At 36.8% G+C, this 14,558-nt stretch overlaps 1 protein-coding gene across 1 annotated transcript in view; it reads left to right on the top strand.

The window, feature by feature from the left end:
- Positions 1 to 14,558, top strand: part of ADAMTS20 (ADAM metallopeptidase with thrombospondin type 1 motif 20) — a 215,455-nt gene that overhangs the window by 165,720 nt on the left and 35,177 nt on the right. Inside the window, exons 30-31 of the mRNA XM_064284366.1 lie at positions 4,167 to 4,340; positions 4,413 to 4,583. Coding sequence (XP_064140436.1) covers positions 4,167 to 4,340; positions 4,413 to 4,583 — 345 coding nt within the window. The remainder of the gene's footprint in view (positions 1 to 4,166; positions 4,341 to 4,412; positions 4,584 to 14,558) is intronic.

Consider the following 14,558-nt stretch of genomic DNA (forward strand, 5'->3'; position numbering starts at 1 on the left):
GCAAAATGATTCATTTTCTAACATTTTTTTTATCTCTGCCCCAGTGATAGCTAAGACTACAGTACCTGTGGATTTCCCAAGATTCGCCTTCCACTGTCAAGTTTTTGAAGCATCAGTTTATGCGGTGTTATAGTATAAGTACATATAAATAGGATACTTGGCTGGTTTTTCTATTTGAATTTAGTTATGCAGTGTTGGTGAGTTATCATATCCTAATCGATTATTTGTGTTTTATGTGTAGCTATTTTTTTTTTTATAGCCTCACAATGTCTTCACGTTAGTTGTCCAGATTTTTTTAAAAAGGGTAAAATTTAACATGCTTATAAATATGAGCTTTACAAAGTTGTTAAAATATTTGAGGCAAGTATTTGAGAGCTGTAAGTGTATCTTGACAATCCGTTCTAGTGGGTCGCTTAACAATGGGTGATAGCATATTCACTGTGTCTGCGACCATAGGAGGAAGAACTGGCTCTGGGCAAAGGTAACTCGTTCATCTTTGGAAATGCTGAATTTGAGGAGCCTTTTAAGTACAGATGGGATTATTGTAAATACGTTAAAATATAAATGTGGAACTCAGAATTTTGTTGTAGACTGGAGATAACAGATTTACAAAGTATTGGTGCGTAGAAGAAATTGCTCAGAGAAAGCTTAGAGGGTGAAAAAAGAAGGAAGCTATAAACTGAACTGAACCCTGGGAAACGCTGGTGTTTGAAGAACGAACAGAGAAAATGTAGTCAGTTAAGGAGCCTGAGAAGGAGCAATGTAAGACGTAAGAGAAGATCCCCTACAACCGGAAGGGGTTTCTGCCATAAATCAGAATGACTCAAGGAGAATGTGATCAATGGTGCCAAATGTGGCAGTGCGGTTAACTGAGAAAAATTCTGAAAACTTTCTATTGGATTTGGTAATTGGGAGTTATTGATGACATCAGGTTAGGGAATATCTAAGTAATAAGCTCTATTCTTTGTATTTTAAAATTGTATCAGTTTACTTCTTTATTTATTTATTTATTTACTTTTATCTGTAAAAAACTGAAAAACAAAGTTCATATTTTTTTCCCCATGTGAATTCCATTTTTCTTTCCTTGTAGGGAAGTGGTCCACAATAAAAATATAGTTGCTGCCTATGGTCTCAATTTGATGGTCTCAATGGATTTTTTTCTTGTCACCATCAAAGGACCAATAAACCACATTGGTTTATCATAGAAAATTATATTTGTCTGGTAGAACTTCTTGATAAGCTGATAATTTTTTCCAGGATTTTTTTTTTCATAGATTTAGAGGCAGGGTGTTTTCCATATATAGTTTATGTTTCTGAAATTATCACTGGAAAATGTTTGCAGGAGTCTTATTTTGTAGGCTAAACATTTTTACAAAAGATTTAGACAAACTGAACTGCATCCAGGCATTTTAGCCGTCTGCATAATGCAGGTTGTTAATGAGCCTTCCTCCAATCCTGATGAAGACCAGAGCCTTCAATATGGATTACACCTCAACATAAAGAAAACAAAAATCCTCACAACTGGACCAATAAGCCACATCATGATAAATGGAGAAAAGATTGAAGTTGTCAAGGGTTTCATTTTACTTGGATCCACAATCAACAGCCATGGAAGCAGCAGTCAAGAAATCAAAAGGCACATTGCACTGGGCAAATCTGCTGCAAAGGACCTCTTTAAAGTGTTGAAAACAAAGATGTCACCTTGAAGACTAAGGTGTGCCTGACCCAAGCCATGGTATTTTCAATCGCATCATATGCATGTGAAAGCTGAACAATGACTAAGGAAGACCAGAGAAGAATTGGTGCCTTTGAATAGCGGTGTTGGCGAAGAATATTGAATATACTCTGGACTGCCAAAAGAATGAACAACTCTGTCTTGGAAGAATTACAACCAGAATGCTCCTCAGAAGCAAGAATGGCGAGACCGTGTATTATATACTTTAGACACGTTGTCAGGAGTGATCAGTCCCTGGAGAAGGACATCATGCTTGGTAAAGCAGAGGGTCAGTCAAAAAGAGGAAGACCCTCAATGAGATGAATTGACACAGTGGCTGCAATGGTGGGCTCAAGCATAACAAGGATTATAAGGATGGGTAGGACCAAGCAGTGTTTTGTTCTGTGGACATAGGGTTGCTATGATTCAGAACCGACTCCATGGCACCTAACAACGACAGCAACAACAACACTACCATGCGTGCCAAAAGCACATATTAAATTATTATTGGCTCCGTACAAAGGGTTTTATGTTTTTTGTGAAAACATTTGATGAGCTGGCAAAATGCTACTGCTTTATGGAGATTAATTCTAGAAATCAAGCGCTCACAAACTTTTTTGTTGTTGTTGTCTTTTCTCCCTGAGCATAAAATGAATGGCAATATAAGCAATGTAGACATGTATAATATTCTTCATAGGCAATAAAAAAAAAAAGGCAATACAGTATAAAAATTCTGTTTGAAGTCCATGGTTGCTGCTTACACACACATGTAAAAATCTGAATTTTAAAGTCTCTTTTTTTTTTTTTTTGAGTAAAAATGTTGCAACTGCTTATAAGTAGAATTTGAATCTACAAAGTAAACCAACTTCTTAGCTTTTGTGGGATTTAAATTGTTTTCATTCATGGTAAATCCATATTTTCCAGATATATATTTACTGTTGTGAAAAAGGAAATTAGTTACTCTAGGACTCCTGTGGAAACCCTGGTGGCATAGTGGTTTAGCTCTACAGCTGCTAACCAAAAGGACTCCTGCAGACTTAGAGAATTTGGTGAAGAACCTGATTTTATAAATTTACAGTATTAAACTTCGGAACACTGATTGAGCTTCAAACATTCCTCAGTTCCAGCTCCAATCCTTCCTAGTATAACAAGGAATATAAACAACCAAGCTCACAAACTGAATAAATATCCCTGGAAGCACTCTATCCTATTAACATTGACATCACAATTCCTGGATGTAGTCAAGCTCTGTTGCTATATGGTTTTATTATTTGGTTTTGAGACATCTGGCATTCTAGAGCTGAGAGAGCCCTGCGAGACTGTCTAGTCCTTTTCCTTCCCTGGGAGGAATCACAATGGTAGCTCAAATTCTGGAGTCAGAAAAGACCTGCACTTCAACTCGGCTTTCTCACTAGTTAGTGGTGGCGCCCTAGGCAAGTGACATAACCTCTCCTCTGAGTCTCAGAATTCTCAGGAGTGATACCTCTTTTACAGGGCTGTTGTCAAGATTAAATGTCCGGAAAGTGTTGTATGAATTTTTACAAATAACAGAGTATCTTCTTTGTACAGATAAGAACAATGAGGCCCAGAGATATTAAGACAGGTAGCCTGTCCTATAGGGTTGCTATGAGTCAGAATCGACTTGACAGCACTGGGTAGTCTAAGTTTACATAACCAGCTCCCCAAAACTCTTGTCTATTGAAATATAACCATGAATCCAGATATTTGTAAATATGTGGGTCATCAAGAGGAGCAAACTAGAGTATGTACTGCAGGTATAAAGAGAAATATAACACAACCTCGAGCTAATGTTCTTTAAGGAAGATGATTATACACTCTAAGAATTTAAATGGCATTTAAAGCAATGTAGTAGAATAGTGTATGATCAATTATGTGATGATTTTTATAGACATTCAAAACAAAAAAGCCAAACCAGTTGCCATCAAGTAGATTCTGACTCATGGCAACCCTGTGTGCGTCAGAGTAGAACTCTGGTCCATAGTGTTCTCAATGGCCACATTTTCAAAAGTAGATTGTCAAGCCTTTCTTGAAAGGTGCCTCTGGGTAGATTTGAACTGCCAAACTTTCTATGAGTACCCTAGTGCTTAACTGTCTGCACCATGCAGAAACTCTTATAGACATTAAGCGCATTAAAGTCAGAAGAGAGAGTTTTCTACTGGGATGAAGTGTCTAGAATAAAATGATTAACCAGTCATAGTCTTTGTAAGGCTTGAATGGGTCTTAGGTATCATTGCAAAATAAAGTCTATTTACATACTTATATAGAAGCTCCAAACTAGAGAACGGAAAAAAAAAATACTGCAAGTGTTTTCTGCTTAATGCACAATATATCAGACTAGTTTGAAAAGAAACAAGAAAATACATTATAGTTTTATTTGCTGTGTTAATAGAATGTCATATTTGTTACTTAACCATTTGGGGCCCTTCTGCAGTGCTCCGTGACCTGCGGCCCTGGCGTCCAGCAAAGGGATGTGTACTGCAGACTGAGAGGCCCTGGTCGGGTGGCTGAAGAAGCGTGTGACCCATCCACCCGGCCTCACTTTCAGAGACAGTGTTGGCATCAGGACTGTGTGCAGCACCGGTGGATTGCAGGAGACTGGCAGGATGTAAGTATTCATGAATGAACTTTTAAAGATACCACCTATTATTAATTATTAATTTTGTAATTGTCTTTCTAGTGTTTGGCATCATGTAAGAGAAAAGAGACTCATCGGGAAGTGAAGTGCATCGATGCACAAAATGTTCCAGCGAATGAAAGTTTCTGTGATCCTTCAACCAGACCTGTTTCAATCAAAAAGTGCGGGAATCCTCCCTGCACGTATATTGTGGTGACAGGAGACTCCTCACAGGTTAGACAAAAAGAGGGAGCTGAGAATTTTTGCTCCTGAATTAAAAAAAAAAAAAATTGAAGCTGGGTTGAAAATTTGAATATAGGGGTAGGTGATGGAATGCATATCAATCGAAGGAGTAAAACCACTGACAAGCTGGATGGTATGAATGGAGTAGTAGTGACACATATGTTAACAAACTCTGGTGCCATTCTAAGTGTCATTTAATGCCAACTATGACAGCATCCATCAGGAGCATTTTGGCAAGCTGGCCCTGCAGAGTTGCCTCCTTTTTAAAAACAGCTTTGATGAGGTATAACTGACATCAAATAACAGGCACGTGCTTAGAGTGTACAGTCTGATAAGCTTAAAAATATGCATCTACTTGTGAAACCAATACCATAATCAAAATAAAGAGCATCTCCATCACCCCAAAAAGTTTTCTCATGCTCTTTGTTAATCCCTCTCCCCTTCTCCTCAGGCAACCTGATCTGCTTTTTGTAGCTATAGATTAGTTTGCATAGAGTTTTGTATAGAGGAAAATAATGTACTCTGTTTTGTCTGACTCAGCGTAAGTATTCTGAGATTCAGTCATGTTGTGGTAGGTATCAATAGTTTCATCCTTTTTATTGTTGAATAGTATTTGATTATATGGATGTCTTCAGGCTCACTATTTATTCTGTGATGTCTAATCTGCCAGCAATCCCAATTCAGTCTTTTTCATCGCAGGCGTTATAATCTTCATCTTTAGAAGTTTGATTTCAGTCTTTGTTTTATATCTTTCAGGTCTCTAACTTTTAGAACATGTGGAATATAGCAGTTATTAATAATTATTAGTAATGTCTTCTGCTAATTCTAACATCTGTGTCAGTCTGGGTTTTTTTTTTTTTTTGCAATCTAATAATTTTTAGTATACTCACAAATTGGTGAAGCCATCACTACTATTTAATGCCAGAGGATTTTATCATCCCAAAAGAAATCCCATACCCATTAGTAGTTATTGACCATTCTCCCACGCACTAATTATTTGTCTTTTAGATGAATTATTCTAAACCCGTTGCCATCAAGTCGATTCTGACTCATAGCAACCCTATAGGACAGAGTACAACTACCCCATAGGGTTTCCAAGGAGCAGCTGGTGGATTTGAACTGCCCACCTTTTGATTAGCAGCCTGAGCTCTTAACCACTGCTAGTAGGTGTGAAATTATATCTCATTGTGGATTTGATTTGCATTTCTCTAATGACTAATGACATAGAGAATTTTTCATGCGATTTTTAGCCACTTGCATGTCTTTTTTTGAAAACTGTTTATTTAAATCTTTTGCCCACATTTTATTCAATGATTTGTCTTTTTATTGTTGAGTTTTAAGTACTCTTTATATATTCTAGATACTAGCCTTTATCAGATATATGCATATATTTTCTCCCATTCTGTGACTTGTATTTTCACTTTCTTGATAGTCTTTTGATGTACAGTTCTTTTTTTTTAATTTTCATGAAGAACAATTTATTTTATTGGTGCTTTTCACTTTAGGTGTCATATCAAGGAAACCACTAAATAATCTAAGGTCACAAAGGTTTATATCTATGTTCTCTTCTAAGAGTTTTATAGTTTTAACTCTTACATTTAGCTCTTTGATCCATTTTGAGTTATCACATTTTTATACAAATAACACATACCTTCTATGTTTGTTCGCCAGTCACTCCCTACCCACCCCCCCTGAGGTATTTCCATAAGTGCTTCCAATTTTTTTTACATGTTGCTGTAAGAAATTAGCATAGCAGGCTTACAAAAATACTTTGCGGGGGGAGGGAACAATTGATAAACGTGGAAGGCACGTGTTACTTGCATAAAAATACAGTAATTTTTGTATGTGAGGTAGTAGTCCAACTTCACTCTTTTGGATATGAATATCCAGTTGTCATAGCACGATTTGTGAAAAAGACTATTCTTTTCCCACGTTATCTTTGCACCTTTGTTGTAAATCAATTGATCATAACTGTACAGGTTTATTTCTGAACTCTCAATTCTATTCTCTTGATATACATGTCTGTTCTCTTTTTTTTTTTTTTTCTCATGCTGGATCCCATAGTCTTGATCACTGTACCTTTATAGTAAGTTTTGATATGGAGAAGTGTGAGAGAACTAATTTTGTTCTTTCTTTTCAAGATTGCTTTGGCTATTCTGAGCCCCATGTATTTCCATATGAATTTTAGGATCAGCTTGTCAAATTTGGCTGGTATTTTATTAGGGATTGCGTTGAATCAATAGATCAGTATGGGGAGCATCACAGTCTTAATAATATCAAGTGTTTCAATCCATGAATACAGATGTCTTTCCATTTATTTACGCATTCTTTAATTTATTTCAACAATGTTTTGTAGTTTTCACTGCACAAGTTTTGTATTTATTTGTTAAATTTATTCCTAAGTATTTTATTCTTTTTGATACTATAGAATTGATAATTTTTATACAAAGGAATTGTTTTCTTCATTTCGTTTTCCTATTGTCTATTGTTATTGTATAGAAATACTATTGATTTTGTATATTGAACTTGTTTATTAGCTATTTTTGTGGATTCCTTACCGTTTTCTATATATAAAATTAAGTCATCTGTGAATATAGTTTTACATCTTCCTTTGAATCTGGATACTTTTTATTTCCTTTTCTTGACTAATTGTCCTGGCTAGAAACTCTAGAACAATATTAAATACAAATGGCAAAAACAGGCACCCTGATCTCGTTTTGACTCTCAGAGTGTAAGCTTTCAGTTTTCACAATTAAGTATCATGTTAGCTATGAAATTTTTGTAGATTCCCTTTATCAGGTTGAGAAAGTTTTTATTTTGTACCTCGTTTGTTTGGTGTTTATATCATGAAAAGGTGTTGGATTTTGTCAAATGTTTTTTTTGTGTCTATTGAGATGATCCTATGAGTCAGAATCGACTTGATGGCAATGGGTTTTTTGTGTTGAGCTGATCAGGAGCCTTGGTGGTACAAAGGCCTGTTCTTTGAACATACCCGGTAAGAGATCTGCTCCTGTAAAGATTACCCATGCCGTTGAGTCATTTCTGACTCACAGTGACCCTATAAAACAGAGTAGAACTGCCCGATAGGGTTTCCAAGGCTGTAAATCTTTACAGAAGCAGACTGCCACATCTTCCTCCCGTGGAAAGACAGGTTGGTTCAAACCACTGACCTTTCAGTTGGCAGCTGAGTGCTTAACCACTTGCGCCACTAGGGTTCTTCCCATAAAAAATTTAAAATGAAGAAACAAACCCACTGCTGTAGAGTCAATTTCAACTCATAGCGACCTGGGAAACTTGATGAGACAGTTTTACTTTGTCCTATAGGATCGTTATGAATTGGAATCAACTCAACGGCACACAACATAGAGATGACCAAGTGATTTTTGTCCATTATGTTATTAATATGGTGTATTATATTGATTGATTTTCATATGTTGAAGCAACCTTGCATTCTTGGAATAAATCTCACTTAGTCATAGTAGCCTTTGTTATTAGATTCAGTGTGCTAGTATTTTGTTGGGGGAGTATTTCCATCTATGTTCACAGAGAATCTGTGGGTTTCTTTTCTTGTGATTTTTTGTTTGGCTTTGGTACCAGAGAAATACCGGTCTCACAGAAACAATTGGGAAGTGTTTCTTTCTCTTCTATTTTATGTAAGTTTGTGGGATGGATTGGGATAATTCTTTGAACATTTGGTAGAAAGCACCATCGAAGCCTCTGGTCTTGGGTTTTCTTGTGGGAAATTCTTTTGATTATTGATTCAATCTCTTTATTTCTTATAGGTCTATTTAAATTTTCTAGTTCTTCTTGAGTCAGCTTTTTTTCTTAAATTTCATTGTGTTTTAGGTGAAAGTTTAAAGTGCAAATTAGTTTTTCACTCAAAAATATATACAGAAACTGCTTTGAGTCATTGGTTGCAATCCCCACAATGTGTCACCACACTCCCCTTTTCCTTTACATCCTGGGTTCCCTGTGTCCATTTGTCCAGTTTTCCTCTTCCTTCCTTCCTTCTCATCTTTGCTTTTGGGCAGCTGTTGCCCATTTGGCCTCATATACTTGATTGAACTAAGGAGCATATTCCTCATATGTGTTCTTGTTTATTTTATAGGCCTGTCTAATCTTTGGTTGAAAGGTGGATTTGGGGAGTGGCTTCAGTTCTGAGTTAACAGGTATCTGGGGGCCTTAGTCTCAGGGGTTCGTCCAGTCTCTGTCAGACCAGTAATCCTGGTCTTTTTTTGTGAATTTTAATTTTGTTCTGCGTTTTTCTCCTGTTCTGCCCAGGACCCTCTATTGTGATCCCTGTCACAGCAGTTGGTGGTGGTAGCTGGGCACCATCTAGCTCTTCTGGGCTCAGGCTGGTGGAGGCTGTTGTTCGTGTGGTCCATCAGTCCTTTGAACTAATATTTTCCTTGTGTCTTTGGTTTTCTTCATTTTTCTTTGCTCCAGATGGGATGGGGCCAACAGATGTATCTTAGAAGGCCTCTTGCAAGCTTTTAAGACCTCAGACACTACTCATCAAAGTAGGATGTAGAACATTTTCTTTATGAACTATGTTATGCCAATTGACCTAGATGTCCCTTGAGACCATGGTCCCCAGTCTTCATCCCAAGTAACTTGGCTCCTTAAGGAGTTTGGATGTGCCTATGAAGCTTCTGGAAACCCTGGTGGTGTAGTGGTTAAGTGCTACGGCTGCTAACCAAGAGGTCGGCAGTTCAAATGCTCCGGGCGCTCCTTGGAAACTCTATGGGGCAGTTCTACTCTATCCCATAGGGTTTCTATGAGTCGGAATCGACCTGACAGCAGTGTGTTTGGTTTTGGGTTTATGAAGCTTCTATGACTTTCTTTTCGTCAAGTTGTGCTGACTTCTCCTGTATTGTGTGCTGTCTTTGCCTTCACCAAAGTTAACACTTGTCTACTACCTAGTTAGTGATTTTCCCTCCCCACCACACCCCTCCATCATAACCATCAAAGATTATTTTTTTTCTGGGTGTAAATCTTTTGTTAGATTTTCATAATAGTGGTCTCATACAATATTTGTCGTCTTGTGATTGACTTATTTCACTCACCATAATGCCTTCCAGATTCATTCATGTTGTGAGACATTTCTCAGATCCATCATTGTTTATCACTGTGTAGTATTCCATTGTGTGTATGTACTGTACTTTGTTTATCCATTCATCTGTTGAAGGGCACTTAGTTTCTTCCATCTTTTTGTTATTGTGAATAATGATACAGTGAACATAGGTGGGCATATGTTTATTTCTGTGATGACTCTTATTTCTCTAGAATATATTCCTAGGAGTGGTATTTCTATTTCTAGCTTTTAAGGAGGTGCCATATCATTTTCCATAAGAGTTATACCATTTTCTATTTCCACCAGCAGTGTATGAGAATTCCAATCTCCCTGCAACCTCTCCAACATTTGTTATTTCTGTATGTTGGAGTGAGATGTTATCTCATTGTAGTTTTAATTTGCAATTCTCTAATGGCTAATGATCAGGAGCATTTCCTTGTGTGTCAGCTACCTGAATGTCTTCTTTGGTGAAGTGTCTGTTCATATCCTTTGCCCATTTTTAAAATAATTGATCAATTAATTTTTTATTTTTGTACTTTTGATGAAGGTTTACAGAACAAACTAGCTTCTCATTAAACAATTAGTATACATATTGTTTTGTGACATTTGTTACCAACACAACAACATGTCAATACTGTCCCTTCTTGACCTTGGGTTCCCTATTACCAGCTTTCCTGTCTCCTCCTGCCTTCTAGTCCTTGCCCCTGGGCTGATATGCCCATTTAGTCTCATTTTGTTTAATCTTTGGCTGTCTAGTCTTTGGCTGAAGGATGAATTTCAGGAGTGACTTCATTACTGAGCTAAAAGTGTGTTTTGGGGCCATACTGTCAGGGTTTCTCCAGTCTCTGTCAGACCAGTAAGTCTGGTCTTTTTCTGTGAGTTAGAATTTTGTTCTATATTTTTCTCCACCTCTGTTCGGGACCTCTATTGTGATCCCTGTCAGAGCAGTCAGTAGCTGTAGCCGGCACCATCTAGTTGGACTGGGCTCAGTCTGGTGGAGACTGTGTACTTGCGGTCCATTAGTCCTTTGGGCTAATCTTTCGCTTGTGTCTTTGGTTTTCTTCATTCTCCCTTGCTGCCAAAGGTTTGAGACCAGTGGAGTATCTTAGATGGCTGCTCACAAGCTTTTAAGACCCCAGACGCTACTATGTAGAATATTTTCTTTATAAACCGTATTATGTCAATTGAGGTAGATGTTCCCCGAGACCATGGTCCCCACAGCCCTCAGCTCAGTAATTTGGTCCCTCAGGGAGTTTGGATGTGTCTATGGAGCTTCCATGACCTTGCATTGGTCAAGTTATGCTGACTTCCCCAGTATTGTGTGCTGTCTTACCCTTCACCAAAGTTACCACTTATCTATCGTCTAGTTAGTGTTTTTCCCTTCTCACCCCTCCCCTCCCTTATAACCATCAAAGTTGTTTCTTTTTGTGTGTAAACCTTTTCATGAGCGTTTATAGTAGTGGTCTCATAAAATATTTGTCCTTTTGTGGTTGACTTATTTCACTCAGCATAATGTCCTCCAGATTCATCCATGCTGTGAGATACTTCACAGATTCATCAGCGTTCTTTATCATTTTGTAGTACTCCATCATGTGTATATACCATAGTTTGTTTATCCATTCATCTGTTGACGGGCATCTAGTTGTTTCCATCTTTTTGCTATTGTGAACAATGCTGCAATGAATGTGGGTGTGCATATGTCTATTTGTGTGACGACTCTTATTTCTCTAGGATATATTCCTAGGAGTGGGATTGCTGGATCATATGATATTTCTATTTCTAGCTTTCTAAGGAAGTGCCATATCTTTTTCCAAAATGGTTGTACCATTTTGTATTCCCACCAGTACTGCATAAGAGTTCCAATCTCCCCTCAGCCTCTCCAACATTTGTTATTTTTCTTTTTTTATTCAGGTGAGTAATGCTGGGGTGAGATGGCATCTCATTGTAGTTTTGATTTGCGTTTCTCTAATGGCTAGAGATCTTGAGCATTTTCTCAAGTGTCTGTTAGCTGCTTGAATTTCTTCATTGGTGAAGTATCTGTTCATTTTCTTTACCCATTTTTAATTGGATCATTTGTCTTTTAGTTGTAGAGGTGTTGAATTTTCCTGTAGATTTTAGAGATTAGATCTTTGTTGGATTTGCCATAGCCAAATTTTTTTCCCAGTCTGTAGATTCTCCTTTTACTCTTGATGAGCATAAGTGTTTAATTTTTAGAAGATCCTGCTTATCTAGCTTATCTTCTGGAGTTTGTGTGTTATTAGTTATGGTTTGTATCCTGTTAGTGGTGTGTATTACGGCCTCTAGCATTGGTCATATTTGTTCCTCTATGATTCTTATAGTTTTTGGTTTAACATTTAGGTCTTTGATCCATTTTGAATTATTTTTTGTGTATGGTGTAAGGTATGGGCCCTGTTTAATTTTTTTTGCAGGTGGACATTCAGTTTTGCCAACACCATTTATTAAAAAGACTGTCTTTTCCCCAGTTGATGGACTTTGGGCTCTTGTCAAAGATCATGTGACCATAGGTGGATGGATTTTCATCTGGGTTCTCAATTCTGTTCCATTGGTCAATGTAGTTGTCATTGTGCCAGTACCAGGCTGTTTTGACTATTGCAGCTGTATAGTAGGTTCTGAGGTCAGGTAATGTGAGTCCTCCTACTTTATTCGTCTTCTTCAATAGTGCTTTACTTATCCAGGGCCTCTTCCCTTTCCATATAAAGTTAATGATTAATTTTTCCATCTCTTTAAAGAATGCTGTTGTTATTTGGATACAAATTGCATTGTATTTGTAGATTGCTTTGGGTAGAATTGACATTTTTTCACAATGTTGAGTCCACCTATCAATGAACATAGTATGTTTTTCCATTTATGTAGGTCTATTTTGGTTTCTTGCAGTAGGGTTTTGTAGTTTTCTTTGTCTAGGTCTTTGATACCCTTGGTTAGATTTTTTCCTAAATATTTTATTTTTTTTAAGGGCTGTATTGTATTGTATAGTATTGTATAGTATTGTATAGTATTGTTTTCCCAATTTCCTTTTTGTCATTTTTCTTATTGGTGTATAGGAATCCAACTGATTTTTGTATGTTTGTCTTATATCCTGCTAGTCTGCTGAATCTTTCTACCAGTTCCAATAGTTTTCTAGTGGAGTCTTTTGGGTTTTCTATGTATAGTATCATATCATCTGCAAATAGGAAAAGTTTTACTTCTTCCTTACCAGTTCAAATGCCCTTTATTTCTTTTTCTTGCCTTATTGCCCTAGCTAGCACTTCTAGCACAATGTTAAACAGGAGTGGTGATAAAGGGCATCCTTGTCTGGTTCCTGTTCTCAAGGGGAATGATTTCAGCCTTTTCCCATTAAGAATGATGTTGGCTGTTGCTTTCATATTGATGCCCTTTATTATGTTGAGGAATTTCTCTTCTATACCTATTTTATTGATAGTCTTTATCAGGAATGGGTGTTGGACTTTGCTGAGTGCCTTTTCTGCATCCATTGAGATGATCATGTGATTCTTTTCTTTCCTTTTATTTATGTGGTAGTTTATATTGATGGATTTTCTAATGTTGGAACCATCCTTGCATACCTAGTACGAATCCCACTTGGTCGTGGTGTTTTTTTTTTTTTTTTTTTTTGATATGAAGCTGAATTCTATTGACTCGAATTTTGTTGAGAATTTTTGCATCTATATTCATGAAAGATTTTGGTCTGTAATTTTCTTTTTGCGGTGTCTTTGCCTGTTTTGGTATTGGGGTTATGCTGGCTTCATAGAATGAATTTGGAAGTATCACTTCCTTCTCTACATTCTGAAATAGTTTACTTAGTGTTGGTGTAAACTTTTCTCTGAATGTTTGGTAGAATTCTTCAGTGAAGCCAGCTGGGCCAGGGCTTTTTTTGTTGTTGTTGAAAATTTTTTATATTACCTTTTCGATCTCTTCTCTTCTTATGAATCTGTTCAGATTTTCAATATCAGTTTGTGTTAGTTTGGTAGTTGGTGTGTTTCTAGAAATGTGTCCATTTCCTCTGGGTTTTCAAACTTGTTGGAGCATAGTTTTTCATAATACTCTGTTATGATCCTTTTTAGTTCAGTTGGATCTGTCGTAACGTCTCCCATTTCATTTCTTATTTGGGTTATTTGCATCCTCTCCTGTTTTTCTTTTGTCAATTTGGCCAGTGGTTTGTTGATTTTGTTGATGCTTTCAAAGAACCAACTTTTGGTTTTGATTCTTTTTATTGTTTTTCTATTCTCTATTCCATTTATTTCTACTCTGACCTTTATTATTTCCTTTCTTCTGGTGGCTGTGGGCTTCTTTTGCAATTCTCTTTCTATTTGTTTGAATTGTGTAGCTAAGCTTAGATTTTGTCCCCTTCCTCTTTTTTGACACGGTCATCTTTTGTTATAAATTGACCTCTGAGCACTGCCTTTGCTGTGTCCCAAAGGTTTTGGTATGATGTGTTTTTATTCTTGTTTGATTCTAGGTATTTTTTTATTCTATCTTTGATTTCTTCTATTACCCAGTGGTTTTTAAGCAGGGTATTATTCAATTTCCATGTAATTGATTGTTTTTTCCATGTTCATCCTGTTGTTAATTTCTACTTTGATGGTTCTTTGCCAATTTTTTAATTGGATTATTTGTCTTTTTGTTGTTGCTGTATTCTATAGATTTTAGAGGTGAGACCCTTGTCAGATATATCATATCCCCAATTTTTTCCCCAGTCTGTAGGTTACCTTTTTACTCTTTTAGTGAAGTCTTTTGATGAGGGTTAAGTGTTTAATTTTTAGGAGCTCCCAGTTATCTAGCTTTGAGTCAGTTTTGGTAGTTTTGTCTTTCTAGGAATTTGTCAATTTAATCTAGGTTATCTAAAGTGTTGGAATACAATTGTTCATAACATTCCC

Source organism: Loxodonta africana, chromosome 4, assembly GCF_030014295.1.
Source record: "Loxodonta africana isolate mLoxAfr1 chromosome 4, mLoxAfr1.hap2, whole genome shotgun sequence".
NCBI lineage: Eukaryota > Metazoa > Chordata > Mammalia > Proboscidea > Elephantidae > Loxodonta > Loxodonta africana.